The sequence below is a fragment of the Mirounga angustirostris genome, unplaced genomic scaffold (assembly GCF_029215605.1).
Source record: "Mirounga angustirostris isolate CCGP_5_RB_7025 unplaced genomic scaffold, mMirAng1.0.hap1 SCAF_8, whole genome shotgun sequence".
In the NCBI taxonomy this organism is placed as follows: domain Eukaryota; kingdom Metazoa; phylum Chordata; class Mammalia; order Carnivora; family Phocidae; genus Mirounga; species Mirounga angustirostris.
This window is the reverse complement of record NW_026991716.1, coordinates 144645697-144671992: the sequence shown is the minus strand read 5'-3', so window position 1 is coordinate 144671992 and position 26296 is coordinate 144645697. Positions and strand designations below refer to the sequence as shown.

Sequence of the window (26296 nt, the reverse complement as noted above, 5' to 3'; positions counted from 1 at the left end):
TTCTAAGAGGCTGTCTTTTGCTGGAAAGAAAACAGTAAGCAGAGTTTTGATAGCATATTTTATTTGGATCTAAGAAAAATGATTAAATTCAGAGTTCAGAAATATAAAGGATTGTCCAATAAATTTAGGATCATAACTGTTGCTTAAACAAAGACAACGCACACTTAGGCTGGTTTGTGGCTGCAGGGTTTCGGGCTTCACGTGCGCACAGTTTAAACAAGTAAGAAGCCTCATAAAATATCTTCATGCGTATGCACAGAGATCACTTTACATGACGTGCGTTAGGGAATTTGGGGCCATGAAGGTTATTTTTCCAGCCAAAGGCTGGAGCTGAAACAGCATCACTACTTGGCCCACACAGCCCTCGGACCGCCCTCCGAACGGCTCCATCGAGCCGGGGCGCTCGCTGGTGCCCGCTGGTTGTGCCCACGGGCCAGTCCTGCGGCTCACAGCGTGGGCAGTCGGCTCCGACCCTGTTCTCACAAGCACCGCTCGGGCGAAATTTCCTGAGGCCGGGAGAGAAGGGAGCTTGGGGCCTGCAGGCACTTGTCCTCGGCCGCCAAGAGCAGCGTCCAGCGCACAGCTTATGCGGGCTGAGCCTTCTCTAAGGAGGATGTCCCAAATCGGTTCAGGGGACCGTTTGACCTTCCAGCGGGCCCCAGAGCGGACCAGGGTAGGACGGGTAATGGTCACGTGTAAGAGAAGAAGCAGGGCAGACAAGCACTAAATCTACTGCCTGGTTACGCTGCCTCTGGACAGCCGGGGTAATTCTCTAGAACTTTACGGCGTGATTAATCCGAGCCCAGGCCAGAGCTCAAACAGAAGCTTGGAAAAGAAAAGCTGCACATCAGAGATAGGTGGACAAATGGTCTTTCCTACCAGGAAAGATGGCTTTCCTACCAGTTACCAGATGGCTTAGTGGTGACTCCTGGCGTGAACAAGATCTCTGGACAGCAAAACAAAACACACTAACACAAAATCCCAAGAAACAAACAAACCCATGCACTTGTTAGCGGCATGATGAGGACCGCAACAGGTGGCAAACTTCGATGGAAGCTTCCGACGTAGATTCAAAAATGCCGCGGGCACAGCGGATCTCAAAGGGGAGCGAATGTGGCGTGACTAGGAGTGACTGCCCTGGGTGGGGAGGAAGGCACAGGGTTGGGACCACGGGGCCTGTGGCTAAGAGTTCTACCATGTCAACATGTGTAGGATACAGAAATTAAGCTTAAAGCCATTCAACACACATCTCCACCAAGTGCCGATTTCCAAGGTCAAAAGAGGACACATACATTGTATGTGATTAGTTTTCTGAAGCCCTTCCATTTCACAGATTAAAGCAGTCTGTTTAAATATCTCATTTCTACAAAGTGAATTTACATTTAAAGTACAAAGTGCAAAGACTATGTGTTTTTGTTTTTTGTTTTTTGTTTTTTTTTAACTGGTTTTTGGTGAGGGAGTCTCCCACATGTCCAGGACCGCCTTGGATGTGTGAGCTGCTATCCTTGCTTCCTTGGCTGAAAAAAAAGAAAGAAACAGAGACATCATTAGGACGTTTCCACACCGCATCTGTGAAGACCAAGGCTTGCCTTCTGGGGATGACATAAGCCTACCTGTTGTCAACAGGGCAAAAGCAATATTTTAAAAAAGACACAAAAAGAAAGAGTGCTGGTTTGATAATTTGGGGCGTGAGGATTAATAAAAACACAATGCAAACATTAACTTCCAACACTTGCCTCCATCTCAGTGATCAGGAATATCAGGAAAAACATACTGGCTGAGAAAATTAGCATTTGCTTTAAATATTTTAAATAGATTCAGTACATCAAATGTTCTGTGCAGTCTCCCGTCACCTTGGATTTGTTATACAAAATAATCTTAGTAATCTAATTTATGCTTCAAGTTTGACAAAGGCATCATTGATTTTTAATTTTTCTTTTCATCTGTTCCATTTACAAGTCTCTCTCTCTCTAGGAAGAAATGCAACTTGAAAAGTTTGCTAAATACTGGAATTCTGCACCCTGACTGCCAATTAAAAGTAATTTGGAATGAAAAAAAAAAAAAGTGATTTGGAATGAAAAGGAAAAGCCATCTACAATCTTCTAGATCTATTTTCCCAAGTATACCGATTCCTATGATATAAATTGATCCCTGCTTTTGCTTCAGTATTTAAAATAACACTTAAACCTTTAGGAGGCTTCTGGGTTTGCCCTCCTCCCCTGATAAAGATACTAGTAGGTGCTCAGAAGAGAAAGGAGCATATCTCCTGCATGGAGCTAATGGGAAGTTCTGTTTTGATTTGTTATGGATAAAGATAAGCCATCAGCATATTCCTGGAAGTTCTGGAAGCACATCAGAACTGTTGGAGGAGGGGCGCCTGGGTGGCTCAGTGGGTTATATGTCTGCCTTCCGCTCAGGTGATGACCTGGGGTCCTGCGATCGAGCCCCATGTAGGGCTCCCTGTTCAGGGGTGAGTCTGCTTCTCCCTCTGCCTCTGTCCCTCCCCCCAGTTCATGCTGTCTCTCACCTCTCTCTGTCAAATAAATAAATAAAATCTTAAAAAAAAAAAAAGAACAGTTGGAGGACATGGGGCTGACATTTTAGCCCACATCCACGTCGGCGTGGGGGCACTGCTCTGGTCCCATCTGAGTCCTGCCGGGAAAGAGCGACCTCAAGAAAGACAGCTCGCTCTCTGAATCAGTACCAGCTCCTGGGCCCTCCTAGCTTCCCCTTGTTCAACGTTTCTTGTCTGGTTATTCATATAGTGAAAGATTTCAGTGCTTGGTACTATGTTTGACTCTTCAAAGACACATCCACATATTAAGGAGGGCACGTGTTGTGATGAGCACTGGGTGTCAGCAACTAATGAATCGTTGAGCACGACATGGAACACTAGTGATGGACTATACACTGGCTAACAGACATAAAAAAAAAAGAAGGAAAGGAAAGGAAAGGAAAGGAAAGGAAAGGAAAGGAAAGGAAAGGAAAGGAAAGGAAAGGAAAGGAAGGAAGAAAGAAAGAAAGAAAGAAAGAAAGAAAGAAAGAAACATCCACGGCCTCCATTATTACACCCGGGGCAAGCCACAGCTGCTTTCGCGAGGGACTGAATCCCGGGGTCACAGTTACAGTAACGGCTGGGAAGTCAGTCCATCCATCCAGACACCATAAAAAGAGCTGGAGAAACTGTCTGGCTCCTTTTTCTGGGAAACAGCTGACAAGGGAGGTTCGTGTCTTGAACAGTGTTTACTTACGGTCGAGAGCCCGGGTGGTGATCGTCACTACCGCGTAATGACAACCACCTGCGGGCACCTCAGCTGGGGTAATGGCTTTCAGACCTGCCCTGTTCTAAAGTGTAAGTGATTTGTGGTAGGATTTAAAAGTTAAAACTGTAAACACGTGCTAAACAAAGAAAACCCTATCACACATTGTTCCTAATGAAATGGTTTTAAATTACATCCAACGTGTGCTTTGGAGGTCTCTACTTAAACCCTACAACAAACACAGGGCTCGCTTTAGGAAATGTCGACCCGACATCAAACAGGTGCAGACAAAATAAAGTACAAATTGGCGAGTGGTCCTAAGAAGGGAGGATTTTGCCTTGGCTTTGAGGGAGGGAGCAATACATCCACTCCCGTTTACCCTCTGGAAAACATTCTCGACTTTGGATGGGTGTGGCATGGGGTGCTGGGGAGAGACAGCAATTTTAATTGCACATGCAATGATACGAGAGTCAGAAACACAGAAATATGTTTGTAAACACACACGGCAGGAAACTGGAAATCCCTTTTGGAGCAGAAGATTTGTCTCATTAAGATCCCCAGATGAAAAGAAAATGTTCACCTGAATGCCCAGAGGATCTCCTGTCCCTGCAATCTCCTTAACAAATTATAAAAAATAAATTGTAAATCCCTGGATAATTGTTTTAAAAAAAATTTTCCACAAAACAACAGGACTTGAAATTTTTTCTAAAAATAACAGAATGACTGAAATTTCAAATAATATAAAAAAAAGACAAAATCTTCAAGTTGATGATTTTGATGGAATTTTGCAAGACTCTTCTTGGTCTCACAGGGGTGTATATATGACAGGTTGCTTCTCCTGGATGGTTTCTTTTTTGGGAAGGTACTTTACTTACCAATTCTACAAGACACTGAGTTTTCATTGCCTATAATTAAACCGGCAAATTATTAATGCTAAGATACAAACTAGAATACTCACCTGTCTATTAGAGGCACTTTCAGCATTAGCTCTAGGGGCTAACAGGGAAACAAAAAAAGACACTATTAAAAACCAAATACTCTTCGGCTAATGAAAGTCTCAATACAATTTTTCAGGAAGGGACCAAAATCACTTTAGGGAAGCCTCATCAACCGGCAACCTTACTGACATGAGAAAACACACACACAGGGAAACAGCACGGATTCCCACCAGTGGCTTCTGCCACGATGTCCACACTTCCTAACAGTACAAATGCTCGCGTCCAACTACAGAAGAATGTTTCGTTTTACCAAAACTTGCAGAGCACTGTCTACAAACCAGAGACCTGTCTCACCCACGCGGAACTCCCCCTGGGGACAGGAGGCCCTGGGCAGTGTGCTACCTTGGTTCTTCGACATCTTTGGGTTTTTTATTTAAATCACGAGAAACTAACATGTGTGGCTCAAAGTAATTTTTCCAAATCCTTGAGGGAAATGGAAGGTGGAGGGAGATGCGTGAGATGCATGGTGTTTGCCCCGTGGCCTTGCCCCGTGGCCTCGCCACGTGGCCTGGGGTAGAAGAGCAGCCTCCCGCGGGCACTGCCAGGGCCCAGCCACGCGGCACTTGCCTTCCTCGCTGGAGCCCTTTCCTCCTCCCCGCCGGCTCCTCCGTCCCTTCCTGCCCGCCCAGAGTGCCACCCCCAGCAACACGGGGCCACGCGAGGCAAGGCCACATCAGTAGAAGAGGGAGACAAACACAGAGGGGAAAGGAGTGCGTGTTTCTCAGCCACACACGTGGCGTGGTGTTCCCGGACCGTCAGGAGTGTTTATGCCGTTGGTAACAACGCATACTGAGTGTTCAGGCGACCCCGCGGACAACAGTGCGTCCATCAGGCAGTAAGTCTGGAAGGGACGCAGCAAGCATGGCAATTTTGTTGAAAGAGAGAATTTGGTCAAAAATGAGTATTTCTTAATTGCTGAGTTTCTGTGTAATGGTCATTTTGGAGAATCATGAGGGAATGATGTAATGGTCTATGAATGTTTTTTCAGAAATATTTCCTTTCCTAGTTGTATCATTTCTCCATGGTTCCAGTTATTTTTTTTCTTTTCTGCTTTTTTTTGTAATAGTGAAAATTTAGATCAGATTTTCCAATAATATATCTTAGTTGCAATACTTTCAACGGAAAATCTTGTGTAATATCATAAATTAGGTGTGATTAGAAAATACATGGTGACTCCATCAAAAACTAATAATGGATTGTATGGCGACTAACATAACATAATAAAATTAAATTAAAATAAAAAAAAGAAAGTACATGGGTTATGACCCCATCTTGTAGTGAAACGTCATAACACACGCACATATTCGCGTACACGCACACAAACATTTCAGGGGAAGATACAGACTTGGGTCTCATTATGTCTAAGAAAAAAGTCACATGTGATCTGTTTTTTATTTAATTTCTGACTTTTTTTAGAATAAAACATGTACTGCTAAGTAGTGAGTAAAGATGAAGGAAATGAAAAGCACTGGTAACAGTCTGCATATTTAGAGCGCCCAAACTAACCCTCTCCTGAGTACTGAGGTTTTTCTGGCTTTTCAAAAGCAATTTCAAAGTACACAAGGCAGGACGAAAGAACGAATTGAAAATTGAAAAGGAAAATGTCAGTAGGAAAACAGTTGGAGAAATTCCTCCAGGAAAATAAGAGTTGCAAAATCCACTAATTATGAATCCAAATCCCCAATGCTCATTTTTGACCAAACTGCCACTTCTACCAAATTTTAGCTGGCTTTTTTTTTTTTTTTTTGGAAGGGAGTTCATGAGCTCTCCTTGGTTGCTAATATGACTATAAAACTCAGTTACATCCGTTGGCGTAGAGCGACCTGAGGAACCTAAGTGATGGATGTTTCTAGTGAAGGATGATGGTGTCAAGGGAGACCCTTCCTGGGCACAGGGGACGCACTCCCGCCCACTCCCTATGCCGGCCCGGTGCACAGACGTGCCCTGGACCCTCTCAAGACACGGCCAGCAGCGGACCAGCTGCACTGCCTGGAACACCTGCCGCCCTGCGAGTGGGCGGGTCCCTCAGCCTCTGTGCCAACACACACGTCCCGGATGGGCTTCTCCGCAGACCCACCCCAGCGGGGCAGCCAGCCTCCAGCCTGGAGCAGGACGGTCCCGGCCCGCAGTCTGCCTGACCCCTGAGCTACAGGAGATGCATGGCCCTGGAGGATGGGCAGCGGGGTCCGACGTCAGCCCAGCCACCGTGCAGCCCGCTGTTTCCTGCAGAATCTGAACCTGCACAGTCTCCACATTCAAGCTTCTGCTCCATGTTAGCCCGGGCCACCGGGAAGGAGCTGAGTCCAAACATCACAGTCAAGAGCTTCTATTCTCCACAGTTGTGCAGAACGCCTCCCGAGTAACCAAGGAGGTCAACTTGTCGGGAAAGGGCCTGTCTATCCTGGTGAATCCAGTCACAGGCCGGTTCTCTCCAGAGGAGGTACATCAATCATGCTTTTACTTTCTGATGCTTTCCCAGCAGGGGCCTTGCTGACCCTGGAGTGACTGCCCCTATCAGGGCAAGCCACTTCCTACAGACAGGAACACTCAGCCAGGAGCAAAGCAGCCCACCCACAGCCCCACACTCAACCCCCTCTGTGGGGCTCTCCCACTCTGGGCCACTAGCCCCTTGCCCTCATCACCCACAGAGCACGGACCAGACAGCTAGCCCCCCACCCTCATCATCCCAGAGCAGTGACCAGACAGCTAGCCCCACACCCTCATCACCCCAGAGCAGGGACCAGACAGCTAGCCCCCCGCCCTCATCACCCCCGAGCATGGACCGGACAGCTAGCCCCCCACCCTCATCACCCCCGAGCAGGGACCGGACAGCTAGCCCCCCTTACAACAATATGTGTTCGCCCAAACGAGGCTGTTCTCTGGGACATCACACAGCTATGGTGTTGGTCAGGCCGCCGCTTTCTCCAGTGGAGCGGGGTTAAACCGCTGGATTCTTAGATGCCGGAGGGGCCTGAGGGAGGACAGTGTCCCCAGTGCTGCCCCCCCCCCCCGGTCCCAGGGCCACACTTGCACAAACCGTCACACCCCAAGTCGTGCTCGGGCTCCTCTCCTGTAAACTGTAAGGCCTGCAGGGGGAGCCACGCGGGCGGCCCCGTATTTTTGCCACTGGCCTCTAGATACTTCCAGGATGGCAGGAAGTGCAGGTGGTCTCCGAGATCCTGCACACAAGTCTTCCAAATAAAGCCTAAGTTTTCTAAGATTGACTTCTCACGGAGACATTGACAAGGAGCATCTCACAATCACACAGATCCAACCTGGAACCCACTGAGCTGGATGGTGCTGAGTGACCATTGTGACAAGAACTGGGGATGCGGGACAAGTCAGAAGGAACTGGCCATGTGGGCCAGAGCTCGGGGCTCCGTGTTCCACAGCCGACCGGCGGACACGGATGGCCACGCTGAGCATGATGAACCAATGCCCCAGAGTCTACTCTACCCGGGTTTCTATTTCAGAGGTGGTGTCACCAAAATCGGTAACAGAAGAACGGAATCATAAAATACCGGTGATACCAGGGACCTCTGCAAACCCTCCCCAGCACCCACTGCACAAATGAGGAAACCGAGTCCAGCAGACACATGCATGCTGCCTGTGGAGGATGTTGGGGTCCTGCTGTTGTAGGGTTTCTCTCGACAACAGCTGGTTTGTTTGGCCATGCCCACCTTAAAAAGATGCACTCAACTGGTAAATCAGCTAAAACAATGTTTTCAGCCATCAACGTGGCTGGTTGGGATAACAGGAATTATTTAACTGCCTAGAAACAGGCCCGGATGTTCGGTTGGAGTCCACACACAGTGTTCTCGAGTGACTCCCGGTGGTTCCCAGACTTGCACTTCAGACACAGGGACGGCAGAACGTGTTTGCAAAGTCAGCCACCGTGGTCAGAGCAAAGAGGACTTGCCTCAGACAACACTCAGCTCCTCCCCTATGACCCGGCTTCCTTCTGACAGGTTACCGACGGTCTGTTATTACTTCTATGGACAAATGACCTACAAGTAAGCGGCACCCTCCGACCAAAAGGACGATCTACTCAGCCAGTCGAGCAGGTGTCAAGACCTGACGCATTGCAAAGCGCAAAACAACAAGAAAGGCTCTTACTGGGGCGCTTCTTTGCATTTGCTTTACCTTCTTCTTTCGTCACCCCGAGGCAGCCCATCAGCTCTTGCACGGAGATGGATTTGTCGTTATTCACGTCACAGTATTCGACAAACTTCTTCACACATTTTTTGGGTTTTGATTTTTTCCGAAGGAATCTCTTGAAGGGCTTAATCTCCTTCTTGCCAATGTCCCCACTGGAGTTTTTATCCAGTAGTTTGAAGTACCAATGGACCACTCTCTCCTCTAGTGTGTGGCTGGGGTTGGGTTCGGAGAGCCTGGAAGAGCACACAAGGTCGTCAGTCACACGGGCCAGCCGCCGCCTCCCCCGGCCCCTGGCCATCTACGGAAGGCACAGGTGCCCTCCAGCGCTCCCAGACGGGGCGCCCCGTGTGTCTCTCCTGCGGTGCTGATGCCTAAGCCTTTGCTGGTCCACCATCCATACAGCGATTTTGAAAGATAACTTAGAGAAAGGAATTTAGTAAGAATATTTCAGTTGGTTTCAAAATTGCAAATGGCACAATGAATTTCACGTGCTTATTACACACTTGGTGTTGGCCAAGTCTTTAAGGACAGAAGCCCCCTTGTCCCAGGTTCTGTGCTCCATGGAGTTGGCAGGTCAACTTGCATATCAACGCCCCCTACTAAACTCTGGGACCCCAAGGTTCTCAACTCCTTTAAATAGGATTCACTGGCATACCATTTTATACAGTAGGGGTACTGAAAGATGCAAATAAAAATACATCTTAAAGTGGTAACTAGACATTTTCCCTTGGATTAAAAATAAAAAGCTTGATATTTTAAGATATAAACAAATAAAAACTCTCCTAGAAGGTCTGCTTTGAGTCAAATCTTTGAAAATGTCCCACGTGTTAAAACGTGCCTTCGCACTAAGTGGAAGATGAACGCGTGGCAGCATCTGCTGGCCCTTCCTCCACTGACGTCCACGGCTAGATTCTACAGGCGCGGAGTAGAATGTGCTCCCCTGAGTGTGAAAACCTAACAGGTATGAGGCATCCTGATGCGACTGAGTATTTCCAGACTTTCAGAGGAGCTTCTGAGACAGCCATTCATTCATTGCCTTCAGATTAGAGCAATCTTTCCAAGAATATGTCAACTTGAAATGTAGGTCATTTTTTTTTTTTGCTTTATTAAGCTTGATTTACTGCTTGATTGTGACATTTTCTGTTAGCATTGCCTTTTTTTTCTCTCCTTGAATCTTACTCTTAAGGAGAGAGGTAGAGAGACAGCCTTTAGGAAGCTTTAGATCATGCAGAAGAGACGAGACCATCAAGGCTTTGCAGGCAGAGTGGGGAGGAAGGCCAGCGCTCTAAGGAAATAGGAAGATTCTCCCTCTGAAAAAAGCCTCTTGGAAGAAAAGCATAAACTACTGCTAATTCTCAGGGGGTCCAGGGCTCGCCATGCCACGCCCAGCAAAGCTGGGAGCACCCTCCCACCTGCAGGTAGCTACAGAACAGAAGAGTTTTGGGGATCTTACAGGAGCTCAGCTCAAAACCCCAGACCTACGCCATGTAGCACATCTGCCCCGCTTCCAGAGTTTCAGGAGTCACCCTCTGAGCAGTGTCCGTGTAAATAATGCCACTGATTGTGCATTTGAACCTTAAGATGTAAATCTTATGTTATATGGGTTTTTCTACAATAAATACATACTATGTTTAAAACCTGAATTCAAACACTTTAAATCCAAGTATTAAAATCTACTCGATAGCTCTAAAATGCAATTCTAAGGCTCGAAGCAATTGGAACGAGGGCCCCACATTCTGTTCCTCGCCCGCCTCCTGCTGGCCCGCCACCGCCTGACGGGACCACTGGGAATCCCAGGATCCGGCTCCTCCCACGGTGACATGGCCCTCGGCGGATTAACTGCATCATAGGGAAAACCTGCCGGACAAACCACCTCCAAACGCATGGAGCACTGTGAGGTTCTGGGAGGGGACCCTTTTCCCAGAGCCCTGCAGCGCCCTGAGAAGCTGAGCTGCCTGGGATGCCCTAACGGCTACACCCACTCCCAGCTTTCAGACCCTTGGGGCTTCTTCCCGGCTCCTCGCTCCATCACCGAATGTAACGCACCTGCCAGAGGAAGCGGGGTCGGAGACCGCGTGGACCATGTCAGTGGACAGTGCATCCAAAATGCTCGTCAGAAACTCATTCTTTTTGGCACCAGGACAACCTAAAAAAATAAAGTACATGTATTTTTTTTCATATTTCACAAAACCCACAGAGTAAGAGAGATCTTTCTCTGTAACGAAAAGAAATGTTTAATATTTGGAAGTCAGTGTGCTGGGGCACCTGAGTGAGCTCAGGTGAATGGTCATTTGAGCACATTGTAATACACATATAGATCTGGATCATAATTTTTTTAAAGATTTATGTATTTATTTGAGAGAGAGAGCGCGTGCATAGGCATGCGAGTGCGGGGAAGGGCAGAGGGAGAGGGAGAGAGTCCCCAAGCAGGCTTCCCGCTGAACGCAGAGCCCAGCCTCGATCTCATGACCCATGAGATCATGACCTGAGCCAAAACCAAGAGTCGGACGCTTAACCAGTTGAGCCACCAGGCGCCCCTTTTGGATCATAATTACTGTAAATGACAGGACCTAACACTCAATACATCACAACACGGGACGAAGAGATTCGCAGGCGCTAATCACCAGAGCAGTGGTTTCTGGGGGGTGCTACGACTAGCCAACGTTACATCTGAGGTCCTGGCACTTGGAAGCATCAGGAGGCGCCCCGAGGTCACACTGCTGGAGCAGGATGAGGCTGAGTCCTCTCCAGGTGAGCCAGAGTCCAGGGACCGCACAGGCTCAAGAGTATCTGAGTTCATGGGAAGCTGAGCTTCCTCCAACATACTTTACCTGCAAGACACCACCTGGCTGGCAACCCCTCTTTCCCACACACACGCCGCCGGGACGCCCCAAACTCCACACCGCGAACGCTATTCCCCATCCTGTTTCAGGAGGAGGACAAGAAGGGCAGGAGCGGGCCTGTCTTCTCTGGACTCGGGAGGAGGGGGCCTGGGTGGGACGGTGGTGCCCTGTTACGGCAGGCCGGTCATTCAGATACCAACATGCAACAGTAGGTCACATACGCTCTGGTTTCATCAATTTCCTTCTGACACTTGAGTTTTTGTTATTATTATGCAAGTACTTGTTAGCTGCCGATAGCAGGAATCTATTTACGTCGGTTCCCACTTCATTAAGTACACATGTCAGAAAACAGATGCGAGTCCTCACTGGGGAGAGGAGGAATGGTGAAACAAAGCTGTGTTTTCCCCTCTGATCCAGCTGAAAAGGTGGATTCTGCTCTATGGGGAAAATGCACAGTATTGGGAGAATGTTACTTTTTAAGAAAAAACAATGGTCTACTTAGCTCTTCCCTCGGGGAGGCTGTGGGAGTGTCGCTCGTGATCCGGAAACCTGGGGAACCTCCTGCAGCCACCTGCGCTCTGGCTGGGAGAGGACGGCGGCCTCAGCAGAGGCCGTCAGGGGCAGCGACTCTGCGAGCAGCAGGACCGGCGGCTGTCAGAACACAGAGGACCGGCAGACCGGGCTCCCTGCCCAGGAGCGTGAGGGGGGGCCTGCTGCACAGGAGAACCCCTCCAGCCCAGACAGGCATCCACGGGCAGGAGCGTCCGGGGGGTGAGCACGACCGACCGGCCCCAATGTCCCCGGCGCCCACAGAGGTGGATCCCTGGGATCCCTAGGGCGCGTTAGCCTCAAGACACCCAGGGAGGGATGAGCTGGGGATGAAGAAGATCCTGGGTTTCTGGGAAAAGCCTGGCATGTTGAATCGTGCTCAGCACGGAGCATGGTGCATATATTCTGCGGGGAGAGCATGACCTCGGTGGGGACACAGCCAGGTCGTTGTTTTGCTGCTGACTTAACCATATCCTGTAAATGAAGTAAAGCAGTGCATGGTTTCTAATTGGAAATGACAGGAAACAGGACTGAGGGCACGCAGAAGCTTTAGAATTCTTTAATGCACAAAGGGGTTAACATAAAAGCTTAATTTACTTTTCTAAAACAAGAAATATTAAATCAATCCTGCTAAAGAGCTTTCTTACTGTTCCATAAAACAGACTGAGTTGCACTGATCTTCCTGCATAGGTAAGGACTGTATTTTGCCATTGAGACGCTCTTTGGTCCAAAAAAGAACATTTTCCGCTTTTATGTGGAAAGACATTGAACTTCCTTTTAAATAAAGAAAATAAATCAAAACTGAGTTCGTCTCAGACAGACAAAGCCACCTCCCCTGCGAGGCCTTCCCAAGGCGAATTCCGTCCCCCAGCTGCGTCTCCCCCGTGGGTTGGCATTAGCAGGGACTGCACCCACAGGTCCCCTCGTGGGGGGCGTTCTGGCCACACCACGGCGCTCGCCTCACAGAGGGTTGTTGAGACCCCGGCAAAGGTGCTGGGCCCAATCAAACCAGACGGGGCCAGCGTCCCGAGTCCTGGCCTGACCTGGCGGGACCACGGGATCCTGATTTACCCCAGACTTTGGGAGCACCATGGCTACCACTCTAAGGATTATGCTAAGGATGCAAGGATGGGGGTGCCATGTCCAAATCAGTGGGGAAGGTGGGGCTTGTCACCACCAGGGTTCGGGGAACAGAGTCCCACAGGCCCTGCAGGTCAAGGGTCGGGTGGGGCTACAGGTCAGTTGGCCTGAGGGGCGGGAGTGGGGAGGCAGCCGGGGAGAGGGGCCCGGCCTCTGTTGAGTGTCCCTGTCCAGCCTCCGCCACCATGTTCAGTGACGACGTTTGAGAGCACTCTCCTCCTGGATGGAGAAGATTCCTCGTTCTATTCACCCTGGAGTGCTCTTCATCCCTGCACGATGGGGACTGTAGCTCAAAGCTATTTCCGAGACAAAAAGGCAAATGAAAATGTAAAACGAAAAGAAATCAGAAGAAAAAAGTTCAGAACTCTTTGAGGGACTTTTCACCCCATGGGAAGTGACAGAAGTACTGTGAAATGGACAAGGTCTCGAAAACGTACAAAAGCAGCCCAGGCCTGGGCAGGAGGGAGCTCGCCCCTAAGCCGCGGGGGCTTCTCCCACATCCCTGCCTCCGTCCCACTGGCCGCTGCTCGGGGGGCAGAGAGACGTTCTCGGGGCCTGCAGACCTGCTTGCTCACCCCGGCCTCTGGGGCCTCGGGGGGGCCGCGTGCCGACAGGAAGGCCACCCGACAACAACGCAGGGCCCTCACTGCATGGCTCTCCTCCTTCTCTCCCTGCACAGCTGCCCCCAGGGTGGCTCCACGGCCCCCCTAAAGCTTGTGTTGTTAAAAGCACAGCCCACAGGCTCCGACGTAACACCAAGTCACTGTTATGTGGGGACAGCTGTCCGCAGAGTGCGCTCTCCAGCCAAGCCTTGGCCCGGGGGGCACGGCACAGGGGCAGCCCCCCAGGAACTCAGGCACGGCGAACCTCACAGCCACTGGGAGACGCACATGTAGGGAGAGAGGAAACCAGACTGCCCTTCCCAAAGCTACAAGCAGAATTACTACGCCAATTTATTTACAAGTCTGTGGCAAAATCAAGCATGCCACTTAGCCTGAAGATGCTCTGTTGATCTCATTAATCTGCAGAATCAAGTAAAACCCTTGGCACCCAATTAGATTTCCACGAAAACGCTTGAGCGCTAATCCTGGTTTGGGGCCGCAGTGTGGACGCCAGACTGTCCAGCGGCCGCCGTCACTGGTCTCCCGGGCGGCCGCGCACCCAGGCTGCAGACGGGCTCAGCCGGCTGCCCCTGCCCTCCCCGCGCACCACGGGCTCTCAGGAGCCTGCTGTAGATTGTGATGTTTAAAAAATCATTTTATTAGCTGTCTTTCAAGATGAACGTGTTTCTCACTTTCTATGAAACGTCCTTATTTTTATTTTTATTTTATTTATTTATTATTTATTTTTTAATGAGAGACAGAGAGCATGAGAGGGAGGAGGGTCAGAGGGAGAAGCAGACTCCCTGCCGAGCAGGGAGCCCGATGCCGGACTCGATCCCGGGACTCCAGGATCATGACCTGAGCCGAAGGCAGTCGCCTAACCAACTGAGCCACCCAGGCGCCCCCGTCCTTATTTTTAAAAACAGAAGCTTTTTATCTAGAAATTATAGTTTCTTCTTTTCCCTTTTTCCTTCAAACAGACATTGATGCATCTTCAGGACTTCTCCCACAATCACATCAGAGAACCGCTCTCTGAATCAAAGCCAGCGTCCCCTTCCTTCCCGTCACCTGGCACGCTCGGGATGGCCACCGAGTGGTGAATGAGGGCCGTTTCCTCAGACTTCCATCAAAAGGAAGCATTATGTGGACATAACCCATATTTGAGGACCCATGTCTGCCAACACTGACCCACGGGTGATCACGTGGGCTCCCCGGCCACGGAAATGGGAAGGGGGCCGGGCCTCGCGCTTGGGTCCTGCATTTCAGTGTAAGTGGCCTTGTGGGGTGGGGTGTCAGGGGCACTGACACTAACTAATCAGCTTTCAAGCATCTATAAAGTTTTGGCTGCCTGGTTGCAGGTTTGTTATTTCACGTGCACAGGGAACGGATGCTTTGATACTCGTTGTTGAAAACACAAAATCTGGCAGAGAGAAGAAGGAAACGTCTAGAGCAGCCAGACAACACGGCTGCTGAAGTAAAACCATCTGAGACACGGAGAAGATGTGAGAGCAGAGACGCTCTGAATCCACGGCACTGCGCCGATTACAAACACCGCACCCTTCTTGCGCACAGCCCAGGTCGCGGCGGGAGCCCGAGCATCTGCAACAAAGCAGCGACCCAGAGCAGGGTAGGACGGGTGCGGATCCGCCGAGACTCGTGGGGTGCCTGGAGCCACAGGAAGAAGCTTGGGGGGATCTGTAGGATGACACAATCTGACCTCCCGTCTCTGAGTGTCCTGTGAGCACTGCGGAGGCCCAAGGGAGCCGGGCTCCCCCTGCGGTCCAGGGACGGGCTTCCTGAGACAGAGACGGTGTGGGGCCGCGGAGGCCTCCGGGGACGGATCAGGGGGAATCGGGGAGGACGCAGCACTCTGGGGGTTTCCAGCCTGGGTTAAATCAGGCCCCAACACAGCAAGTACGCAGAGAGCGTCCTCTGCAAGACGTGGGCTTCCGTTCACTGCTCGAAGCCCACCATGGTGGAGGGCCTCTGCCCTCTGCCCTGCAGACGCAGGAGGAAGCCACGGTCCAAGCTGGCTCGGGGTCTGAGTGCCCCTTCGAGATGACGGTGTCAGAGGCCTGGGGCTCCCGCCCCCAAGAAGCACGTCCTCCTTAAGCCTCTTGTGAGGCTCACGCCTACTCAGTTTCTAGAACCCAAACTCTGAGTTTCTAGAACTCAGTGAGGGTCCACGCTCCAATAAAAGCCTTCAGGAAGAAGCAGGAAACTTTGCAATTTTAAGATAAAAACAAAATCTCGACTGTAGTGTACTGACTCTAGTTTTTCTATCTTTCCTGTATTTACATATTTTATATACTTACTTCCATATTTCCTTACTTTCAACATTTTTTCATTATTCTAAACAGAGAGGCTCAAAGGCTCGCGACTGGGCTCTGATCAGTTAACAGTAACACATGTCGGAAATCAGCGTTGGATTGGAAGCCAGGGCCCGCGGGACTCTGGAATCACTCCCGTGAAGATGCGCACAGAGCCACCACCCACTAGGGGCCCTCCCCATCCCATCCTCGCCATTAAAGGGCTGGGCTGCGGAGGCCCTGGGGGTCCCTCGGCCTGTGACCTTCCAGAAATTCTTGGCCTCTGATTTTAATTCTCTCTTGGTTAGGTCATCTGAGTCTATAATGTGCACTAGGAATTTGAAGTAGTTGGTAAGTTAATTATGAATATTTATCTTAAAGACAAATGTTTACAGTTCCCAAATATTCCTACATTTCTTGAGGACAGCGCTATGTCACCCCGTTCACTCAATCACTGTCTGCTAACCATACGTTTGGGGCCAAGTGCCGACTTTACCCTCAAGAAGCTCATAAAACGAAGTGTGGGCGAGCACACACGGGGGTTCTCGGTGGCCTGAGTAATAAGGGGCACACCATCTCCATAGTCCTACCTTCAGGGGATGGCCCCACCACCTGCCGTGGAACTGGACACGTCTGTTTCTAGGTTTCAACGTCTGATAAATATTTTCACCAACTCTTAGGATTATCTTTATTGTCCTTTAGAGGCTTTCCTGGTTGAAGGCATGCTATTCTCTCTCCCCGTGTCACTCAGGAGAACAAAACAACTGCTTTCGGCTGAATTTTTTCCTGAGCAAAAATTTGTTGATGTTCCCAAACTGACAACATTTTTAAGACCACTAAAAATAAATAACTGTCCAATGTTTACTCTCAAAGCCTTTGAATCCCTACAGACTTCAGGAAGCCATCCTCACCCTCATGGGCACGTGACCCGACATCACATAACGGCCCCCCTTAACCCCAGTTCCTTAAAATGACAAAGCCTCAACAGGAGAGAGCACGCCTTTGTTCAAAGATAAGGCAACTGAGAAAGAGACGCTCAGAATCAACACGGAGTCAATGTCCAACCAGAACAAACTCCAACCACACGCCCAAGGCTCATATGCCCTTTGGAAACCGTGGTCCCTTGTGAATAAGCATAATGCGTGTCCACGGGAAACGATTTTGGTACTCTACTGTGTGCAGAAGCATCCTGCGTTTGAATCGGATCTCATTCACTGTCACACCCTCCATGAATGGATCGCATACCCTGGCTTGCATTTCTAAGACTACTTCTGAACTATTTCTGGAGATAACACTGCCTTCCTCTAGGAGCTAAGCCATGCTTGTCGCCATAAACGTAGCTGTGAATTAGAAAAGCCCTGAGGTCCACTATTACTACTACAGACCCGGAGGTAACAGCAGCCGCGGGTCTGAGCTTCCGCACGGTGGACAGCACCCTCAGAGCATGTGCCTGCGACCCGTCCAACGCGCTCAAACACGATGCCCTCTGGGTGAAGAGTGACGTGCCCTTCTGGGGCTACTCAACCGGGCAGAGGCCGGGCCAGGAGGAGGGTGACCCGGAGTGTGGGATGGGTCCGCTTTGTTTGCTCCCCAAGCAGGGCACGCACCCCCCAGCTGGCTGCCATTCTGAGAGGCAGCCGTCCCCTCTGAAAGCCTGGCATCCTCCTGGTCCGGGGCTGGAGGGAAGGAGTAAGCAGCGCGCTCCAGGCTCAGCGACAGGACAAACGTGCACCTCGTGGACAGTCCAGAACAGTTGGACTCTATCCAGGGGTTCAGGAACAGGCTCGCTTTCCTTTTTTTAACAGATGCAATTTAAGGAGTGCTTTCCATTCATACAGAGAAAACTTCCTTTCAAACTACTAGCTCCTTTAATTTTACTTCCAAAAGTTCGCTCTACGGTGTTACCGCTTCCATATCCATTGTGAGGAATTTAAGAAGGAACACAGGCTTGACAACAGGATACACCGCCCGTATATTTTAAAATCGAAACCTGGGCAAACTCTTCCTTCACCGTCATAAAAAATAAGCTTCCAACCTATGACGTGCTTGTAATTTACATTTTATAGCACCAATGACCTTGACTGGACCGCAGATGGAGTTCCCTGTCACTCAACTCCTAACGTAATGTCTGGTGACAGATGACCCCAGCCACCTCCGTGACAACGGGAGCCGGGCTGTGTGTGGGTGACTGCAGGTGAGGCCGCCAGACTCGGCGCTTCTCCCGGCTTCCTGGGGCACAGCAGCAGCAGGGCCTTTCCTGTCTCCGAAACAAGCAACAGAGCCGTGGCCGCCCCACAGCCTTTGAGCTCAAACACGACAGGTCCATTCTGTAAAACCACAATAGAGTCACGTTCAAATAATGCTCGGAAACCACCTGAAAGCCACCCGCACTTCTTAAAGAGGTGGGGGAAAGCAGAGGCGAGGCCGACCGGGGCCTGGAACTCCGGGAGGCTCAGCCCACGAGGGCGCCGCTGACAGGCTGCGCGGGAGACCTTCCCCGGGGCCTCGGGAAACCGGCCGCCCTCCCTTCCAGAACGAGGTGAGGGGCAGCGCTCTGAGAGCCCCGCTGAGAATCTCCCGGTCCCCGCGGCCACCCGCCTGCCAGCGTCATCACCGCCCACACGTGACGCGCCGTCACTCCACACCCTGAGCACCTGCTGAGCCAGGGGACAGACGCGCTATCGCGAACCTCGCAAGAACCCTGAGACGTGGGGGCACCCCCTCATTCCCTTCGCAGTAACAAGCAGACAGCCCCAGCAGGAGCGGGTGGGGGGCACACCGGGCTCAGACCCCCGGCCCCAGCAGGAGCGGGTGGGGGGCACATGGGGCTCAGACCCCCGGCCCCAGCAGGAGCGGGTGGGGGGCACACCGGGCTCAGACCCCCGGCCCCAGCAGGAGCGGGTGGGGGGCACACCGGGCTCAGACCCCCGGCCCCAGCAGGAGCGGGTGGGGGGCACATGGGGCTCAGACCCCCGGCCCCAGCAGGAGCGGGTGGGGGGCACACCGGGCTCAGACCCCCGGCCCCAGCAGGAGCGGGTGGGGGGCACACCGGGCTCAGACCCCCGGCCCCAGCAGGAGCGGGTGGGGGGCACATGGGGCTCAGACCCCCGGCCCCAGCAGGAGCGGGTGGGGGGCACACCGGGCTCAGACCCCCGGCCCCAGCAGGAGCGGGTGGGGGGCACACCGGGCTCCGGACCCCCGGCCCCAGCAGGAGCGGGTGGGGGGCACACCGGGCTCAGACCCCCGGCCCCAGCAGGAGCGGGTGGGGGGCACACCGGGCTCAGACCCCCGGCCCCAGCAGGAGCAGGTCGGGGGCACACCGGGCTCAGACCCCCGGCCCCAGCAGGAGCGGGTGGGGGGCAAACAGGGCTCCGAACCCCCAGCCTGCCTGCAGAGCCCGTGGCTCGAACCGCTGTTCTCCCTTCACACAGAAGCTCTATGCGGCCCCCACCCGAGGGCGTCGCAGATCTGGGAACTCGCTCCCGCACCTTGGCCCTTGCTGCTTGCTTCGCCCAGCTGCCCTGCATCCACCTCCTACACCGGGTCAGGCTGCCGTCCCGGCACGGATTCGCCTCCCACTGGCTTCCATGCAAGCGGCCGGCCGCTCCTGCTGCAACATCCTGGGCGCCATCTCTGGTTTGGGGTAGTTCTTAAACTATTACTGAATCTATCACATTTGGTTTTTCCCTTTCCTTAATAGAGTCCACGTGCATGCGGACGAGGGCCCTGTGTCTATGTCCCTGTGACCCCGAGGCCACACCTCAGAGCAGCGGTGCACAGACCACTTAACCAAGGACCTCCTTCTGGGGTTTGCCTTCCTGTTGCTTCTGAGATGTGTGGTTTGTCCCCAGAAATGAAGACATGGATCAAACTCTCTGGGGCACGTGTGAGATGGCTTCTGAAGTTTTCAAATTATCAAAAGACTTCCTATGTCTGCATTCCTCAATGTCCAAATGATTATCTGAACACAGCACGTGTCCCAGAGCCCATTTCCCACGTCACAACACCCTCTGATGCCCACAGAGAACAGACACACAAGGGAAAACTCTCCAAAGAAGACAAATGACATCATTCCGACTTAGGTTCTCCAAAGAGCAGCGGGAATTGGATTGGCCTGGTTGCTCACCAACATGCTCAGAATAAAAGAGAGAGAGAGCTCCTCATGTTTCTGAGCGGCCTCCATTCCAAGGGGAAGCTGGAACTGAAAGGTCGGCCCCTCCAGGCTTCGCTTTGGGCCACTTTTTCTCATTTCCAATGAAGATAAGATAACCTCTTCTCAAGTGAAAGAGGTCAGTGACTTGCCGCTTTGGGGTCAAGGCATTAAGTCAGTGGACTAGAGTCAATGTCTGTGAGCTCTGTGGGGGGCGCCCCAAGACCCTGCCTTTAGCTTTCTCATTTTCAAAAACCCTTGCAAAGGCATGAATGGAGAAAGACACGAATGTTCTGCGTATCAAACTTGGAAGTGCAAAAAACGAGGATGGGCTGTAATAGGCTAGACAGGAGAATTTTTAAAATCCTGATTCAAAACTATCATGGTGTCTGGACATGGAGTCAACACCAAACAAAACATGACAAAGTGGAAGCCTTGCGGTTTGACCGCGCAAATGCGGGACGTACGGTGTTTGAGACAACTGACAATCACTGATTTTAAAACGTTCAGTAAAAGGCAAATGGCCACACAACCTTACCCTCTTACCCACCAGCCCGCACGGAAGAGCATTCCATTCAGCAAGGAACAAAGGGAGAGCACGAGAAATGAGAGATCATTTCTATGCCTGACTTTCACTTTCATACTTTATCCTCACAAATAAATTGTCAAGGATCGACGTTATTGACATCTGGCACAGTTGCCTTGCGGACAATCTGTTCTCGTGCATAGAGGGCAGTTTTTAGGAATCGATCTAGTTAAGGGAGTACTGGCTATTGGGATGGAATATTAATATGGGATATTACTTCTTGTGTGCCTGAGTTAAGTCACTATTAACCAACTCAACCAACCACTCACCAACCAGATGCCACAAAGTCTCCTATCATTTCAAGGATTCAGACAACAATGTTTTAAGATTCTGGAATGATTAGGGCGCCTGGGTGGCTCAGTTGGTTAAGCAACTGCCTTCGGCTCAGGTCATGATCCTGGAGTTCCGAGATCGAGTCCCGCATCGGGCTCCCCGCTCAGTGGGGAGTCTGCTTCTCCCTCTGACCCTCTCCCCTCTCATGCTCTCTCTCACTCTCTCTCTCTCAAATAAATAAATAAAATCTTTAAAAAAAAAAAGATTCTGGAATGATTATTTTACTTCATATTTAGAAAGCATCCGGTCTGGAGATGCTGAGAGGGGAAAGGTGTTCACTCATGGCTCTTATGATTCACATCAATCTCTTAAAACTGTGTTTGTGATCCAGAGTTTATTTTGGTAGCTGGTTAGAGAGCAGCTCTGTCCTCCTGCTCTGCCATCATCATCATCATCACCCCCCGAGCCAGCCGTTATGAGCCTGGGTCGGGAGGCTGTGGGTCCAGCGCAGAATTTCTGGTAAAGGGCAGAATCCTTGAAGAAAAGATTACATATATGCTTCTCACTTGGCCCCACAATCAATGACTGCAACTGGAAATATTATCTTCCATAGGAAAAAAAAACAACAACCTAATAGTACAATGGGATATGAAAACAAAAATAAGGAAACCACACGGTTTCTGTCTTCCTTGAATATAAGCTCTTCCCAGACACGTTCTTAGGTGAATTAATTGTGAACCTGTATTTACACTTGTGCTTCGCTGCTCAAGGAGCTCACCATCCCCCCGCCCCCGAACACGGTGTATTCACTGCCCTATTCAATTCTTTCCCATTTTTAATAAAGTAGCTGAAAGCTGTTTTTCTCCAGGGACACTTACTGCCTAGTTCAGCTGACGTGACCCGTCTTCTCCTGCAAATTCCCGATGTCAGCAGCAGCCGTATACCTACTGGGACCAAGCTGGGTGCCAGATGCTTCATGCATTCCCGTGCTTTACAGGTCGGTTTTGCTGGGATGGCTTTGTGTTGAGTTGGGAAAATCAAGCTACGTGTGTTTGGATTCTTTCTACCCTACAAATCTCTGACGAGGCGGGGCTCTTGAAGGAAACAGCCTGAGCTGGATGTGAAAAGGACACCCCACCGACACACAGTTTATCCAGATGCCTGAGCCAAAGGACGCTGAGCCATGAGGTTTCGACGCGGACCAACCACAGGAGAGGCACCGACTCATGGCTTCCCAAAAGCCGACCGCCACCAAGTCACCTGCTGGTTTCGAGCAAACGATTGCGCTTTGGAAGGGAACAGGATCTGTGTGGGTCAGCTTCATGAACGCTGGGAACACCTACACTTCAGGAGGGTTTTAAGAATCACCGCATCAAGCCGCGGAACACAAAACAGCTCCCGGTCTGACTCACGCCCTCTGCTCCGCCCCTGCCCCGCGCACACGTATCGCAGCCCACCGAGCAGTGTGAGCAACCATCTCCGCCTCTTGAGGACTCCCGGGGTCCCCGGGGCTGTAGCACCAGGGTCTGACACACAGAAGGCGATGTGCCCCGACAGGAGAAACTCCAGCTGAATGACTTGTGTATCGTAGTCCCAGCTGCATTACAATTTCCCAGGTAACAAACATGGATTTAATCAACTCTTCAGAAACCAGCGCTCAGGGAGCCCACACACCCCAGATGAGCTGACACCCCTGAGGACCCCTGCCCAGAGCCCTTCTGAGGAGCACAGCCCGGGAGAACAATCTCCAGGCCCCTCCCATCTCAATTTTCAGACGGAAGAAAGGAAGAGAAGGCAGTGCCCGAGAACAGGGGTGCACCCCCACCCTGATATCCGGAATCTGGAGTGTGAGCGAGGTCACAGGCTGCATGCACAGCACCAGGCACCTGCAAGATCGAGCACCTGGTCCCAGGAAAAAAGGTGCAGACACGGCCGCCCCCACCCCCACCAGCAAGGTGGAGACCTTCGAGGACTCTCCCTGGGGCCCTGGTGACCTCAGTGCACCTCAATGACGGGCCTGCTTCCCACCTGCACCCCCACCGCACCGGGTCGGGAAGCTAGCGCTCTGCTCCTCCCAGCCGTCTGAACGCACTGGATGAGCCTGGATGAACACCCTCCCCGGCGGGCACGCCAGGCGGGACAGCGCGGCCAGAGAACCAGGTAAGAGAGCTCGGCGGGTATTTACGAAGGACAGACAGCACCAGACAGCGTGATCCCACCGCGTACCTAGCCTGAAGCTGATCTGACGGTGAACCTTCTGGAAGCCCGACTAAACGAACAAACACAGTGAGGAAGTGAGCACTTATGAAAAGGAATATGGTTCAAGGATAATTTATATTGGATCCACACCACGAGTTTCACATTTTCAGACTTAACGCTATTTCTCTAAATTACACACTCAAGTCATTTCTTAATGTTGAAACTGCATGTGTTTATTATCTCCTTACAGATTTTCCATGGGCTGGCCCTTCTAAACAGATGGTCACAAACTGCTGCCGACATGGAGAAACAGAAATCCAGTTTCATTTTGGAATGAAATGCTTTCACTCAATGCTTCAATGTTTATTTATATTTGTTCAGGGTATATTAATTTAAGGCAGAACTATTTTCAACAATCCAATATTTTTATTTGGGAGGTAGCCACAGAATGGCTAACTGTTCTCCCTGGAGGGTAACTGGATTTTATTGTTCTGTTTCCAAGAACTTTTGTAGGCACTTTGTTTCCCCAATATAACCGTGCCAGAGGTTGAACAGGGCCGCGTGCAAACTGCCTCACGGCCGCGCAAGAGCCCCCTCAAGGGGCAGCTCATCACAGCCCCACCTGCATGCACGGTGACGCCCACTGGATGCCCCCGGCTGCCCTCCCCTCGGGCCAGGACCACAGACCTTGAGCCAGAGCCCCCCGTGAACCCGCACAGCGACAGGGCCATCCATCAGCTTGGCGGGAATCCATCTTAGCCGAACTCCTTGCTTAGATTCAATCACATTGAACGACAACCAGCATCAGCCGATCCTGTACTTTGCAGTAAGAAACACGTTTCCCTCCTCAACACTCTGCCCACAGATCGTAACACAACCAGCACATCCCGGGGAGACTGTCTTTCTCGTGACTTCACTGCAATCTCATTGTGTACCCTTTACAGTACCTTTACTCTTCTAAAATGTAATAATGTCAGCAGATGAAGGCTATAGCTTTCGGCAGGACCATGCAGATGAAACGTGGTTTGAAAGGTAGGCATTGACCTGTGCAAACGTTCACTGCCGACTCCAGGGAGTTATGCTCAGCTTGCCAGGACACAGGCACCGGACCACGGTACAAGTCAATTTAAAATGAACGAGGAGGACATCAACACAGGGAGAACGCAAGGCTACTGAAAGTTGGTGGAAACTAGAGTCAGGTTAATATACAGAAGGCACGTCTGCTGTGGATCGAGTCCAGAGCTGACACAAAGAGGGAAGGAAACGCAGCATGAATCGGACAGCAGGGAGAGAAAATGCCACTTGCTGATACTGAAGCAAGAGAGGAAATCTTCCTGTGGCCAACGCATGAGCTGCGTAGTGAGGCCGGCCGCAGACCTGCTGATATCGTGACCAAGGACAGGGCTTCCGAAGGGTGTGCCCCCTGCAGCTTAGAGCGAGGCCCCAGATCTTACTAATCTTACTAGAGGAGCTCGGCTGCACATACACTCCCCTCCCTGCTTGCCCAAGGTTCCTGTGCAAAAAGATCAAGAATAGTGTCTATTTCTCTCATGCACATTTGTTATGTTTTCTCAGATTTTGATAAATACTGCTCTCCTCCAGATGTTAGGGGCCTGGAATGCATCTCTTCTCTGAAGTTGGTTAAATGAGGAACTGTTTGCTTTGAGAATCACATCAATTAGGAGTCTAACCATAACACACTGGATAGAAGAATATTCTTTACTTACAGCGGTGGCAGGCCAAAGTTCCCAAAAAGCCGTCTGGGGCCCACTCAAGCACACAGAACTGGGTGATCCAGATCCTGAGTCTCTAGGGCAGTATTTCCAGCCTAAAAGAGGCTGTGAGCAGGTGTAGCCAAAGGGGTCCTTCAGCCATGACTAAAATTCCTAGTGAATACGCTGGTTCTGGGTGGTGCAGCTTCCAGGGGAACTGTCCACGATGGTTGTGAGACACACGTGTGGGTAACAGAATGAGGTCGGCTGCTAACTAGATACCAGTAAAGGCTAATGTTTAGTTTTAGGATTACTGACCTTTAGCCCTTCTTTGTGGGCGATAATTAGAGAGTAGAGACCATTGCCTTTTATGGCCCCAAAAGGTGCAGACTGTCGTAGAAAGTTGCAGCCAACAAAGACGAAACCCACGTGGCCACAGGCACGTTTGTGCAAACGTTATGGCCAAGTCCTATTAAATGTGTCTATTCTGATTCCTTAATAGAATGTATATAAAAGTGCAGCTGTGTCCCAGACTTCCCTGAACTACCTCGAGTAATCTGAGCTGTGCCTGCAGAAATCTCTCACAAATGGCCAATTATTTCTGAAGAGGGAAAAGCAGAAGCTAAATAAGAATTCTGATTTTCGGAGTCCCTTCCTCTAGCCCCACGCGGCAGCGGCCTCCATCGCTGGGGTGGACGTGGCCGGCCCGACACCGGCCCCAGAGCACCACCGGGAGCAAGGCAGGCAGGCCCGCGCTGACTGACCCCGGCTCGTCTCACTTACGCTTGAGGGGATTTTCCCTCCAGAGCTAGACTTCTCTTCCTGACCAGCTGGAGGAACGCACCTCTTGAATGTGACGGGGCTTCATCCCCTGTCCTGGAATCTTGTCTCTGGTCGGGCTGTTTGGATGATTTCTCCAATGAGCAACGTCGCAGACTGTTGATTTTTACTGTTCCTAGCAAGGCAGCTCTTATCTCGACAGTGCCCGCAGACTATGAAAGCCAGAGCGATGTCTTCACTCCAGCGTCCAAGAAGGGTGTGACAGGGCTATTACACGTGTAAACACAGAATTCACTTTCTCCTCAGAGGGCTGCTTGCCTTCTGTGGTGAGAAAACCCAGGGCTCGCCTGTCTGCATTCTCTGCACCCACGAGCTGGCGTCCCCGACCAAGGAGCTGCAATGGGCGCACCACCGCACCTTGCAGAGGGAGGAGGGCAGGTCACATTCGCCTGCCCCAGGGCCTGGGATCACGGAGGGCTCAGCTCTCGGCCCGCCTTTGCTGTGTGTACACCCTCAACACTCAAAGGGAAAGGAAGCTTCCCAGGAGGTGGCACGCGAATCCAAGTGGCAAACTTAAGGCCAGCTCATTGCTTCCTACATCTGAGCCTGCCATTTACTTTTAATAGGTAAAGAAGAAAAAGCAGGAAAAATACAACCACGAAACCAAACGCCGTGACGAAAGGAGAATAGAAGCCCGATAACACAGACGAGAGCAGGACTCTAGTTCAAGAGGCACC

The 26296-nt window shown here is 51.1% G+C and overlaps 1 protein-coding gene across 4 annotated transcripts in view; it reads right to left on the bottom strand.

Moving 5' to 3' along the window:
* Positions 1-75: 75 nt before the first annotated feature.
* SMOC2 (SPARC related modular calcium binding 2) overlaps positions 76-26296 on the bottom strand; it is a 158858-nt gene continuing 132637 nt past the window's right edge. For 2 of the 4 annotated variants that reach the window (XM_045865902.3, XM_045865903.3), the window contains exons 10-13: positions 10463-10562; positions 8375-8649; positions 4219-4256; positions 76-1517 (exon numbers count right to left, since the gene is read on the bottom strand). In XM_045865902.3, the coding sequence (XP_045721858.1) occupies positions 1500-1517; positions 4219-4256; positions 8375-8649; positions 10463-10562 (431 nt within the window). In that variant the 3' untranslated portion in view covers positions 76-1499. The remainder of the gene's footprint in view (positions 1518-4218; positions 4257-8374; positions 8650-10462; positions 10563-26296) is intronic. The other 2 variants (XM_064598372.1, XM_045865904.3) reach the window with 1 other exon arrangement.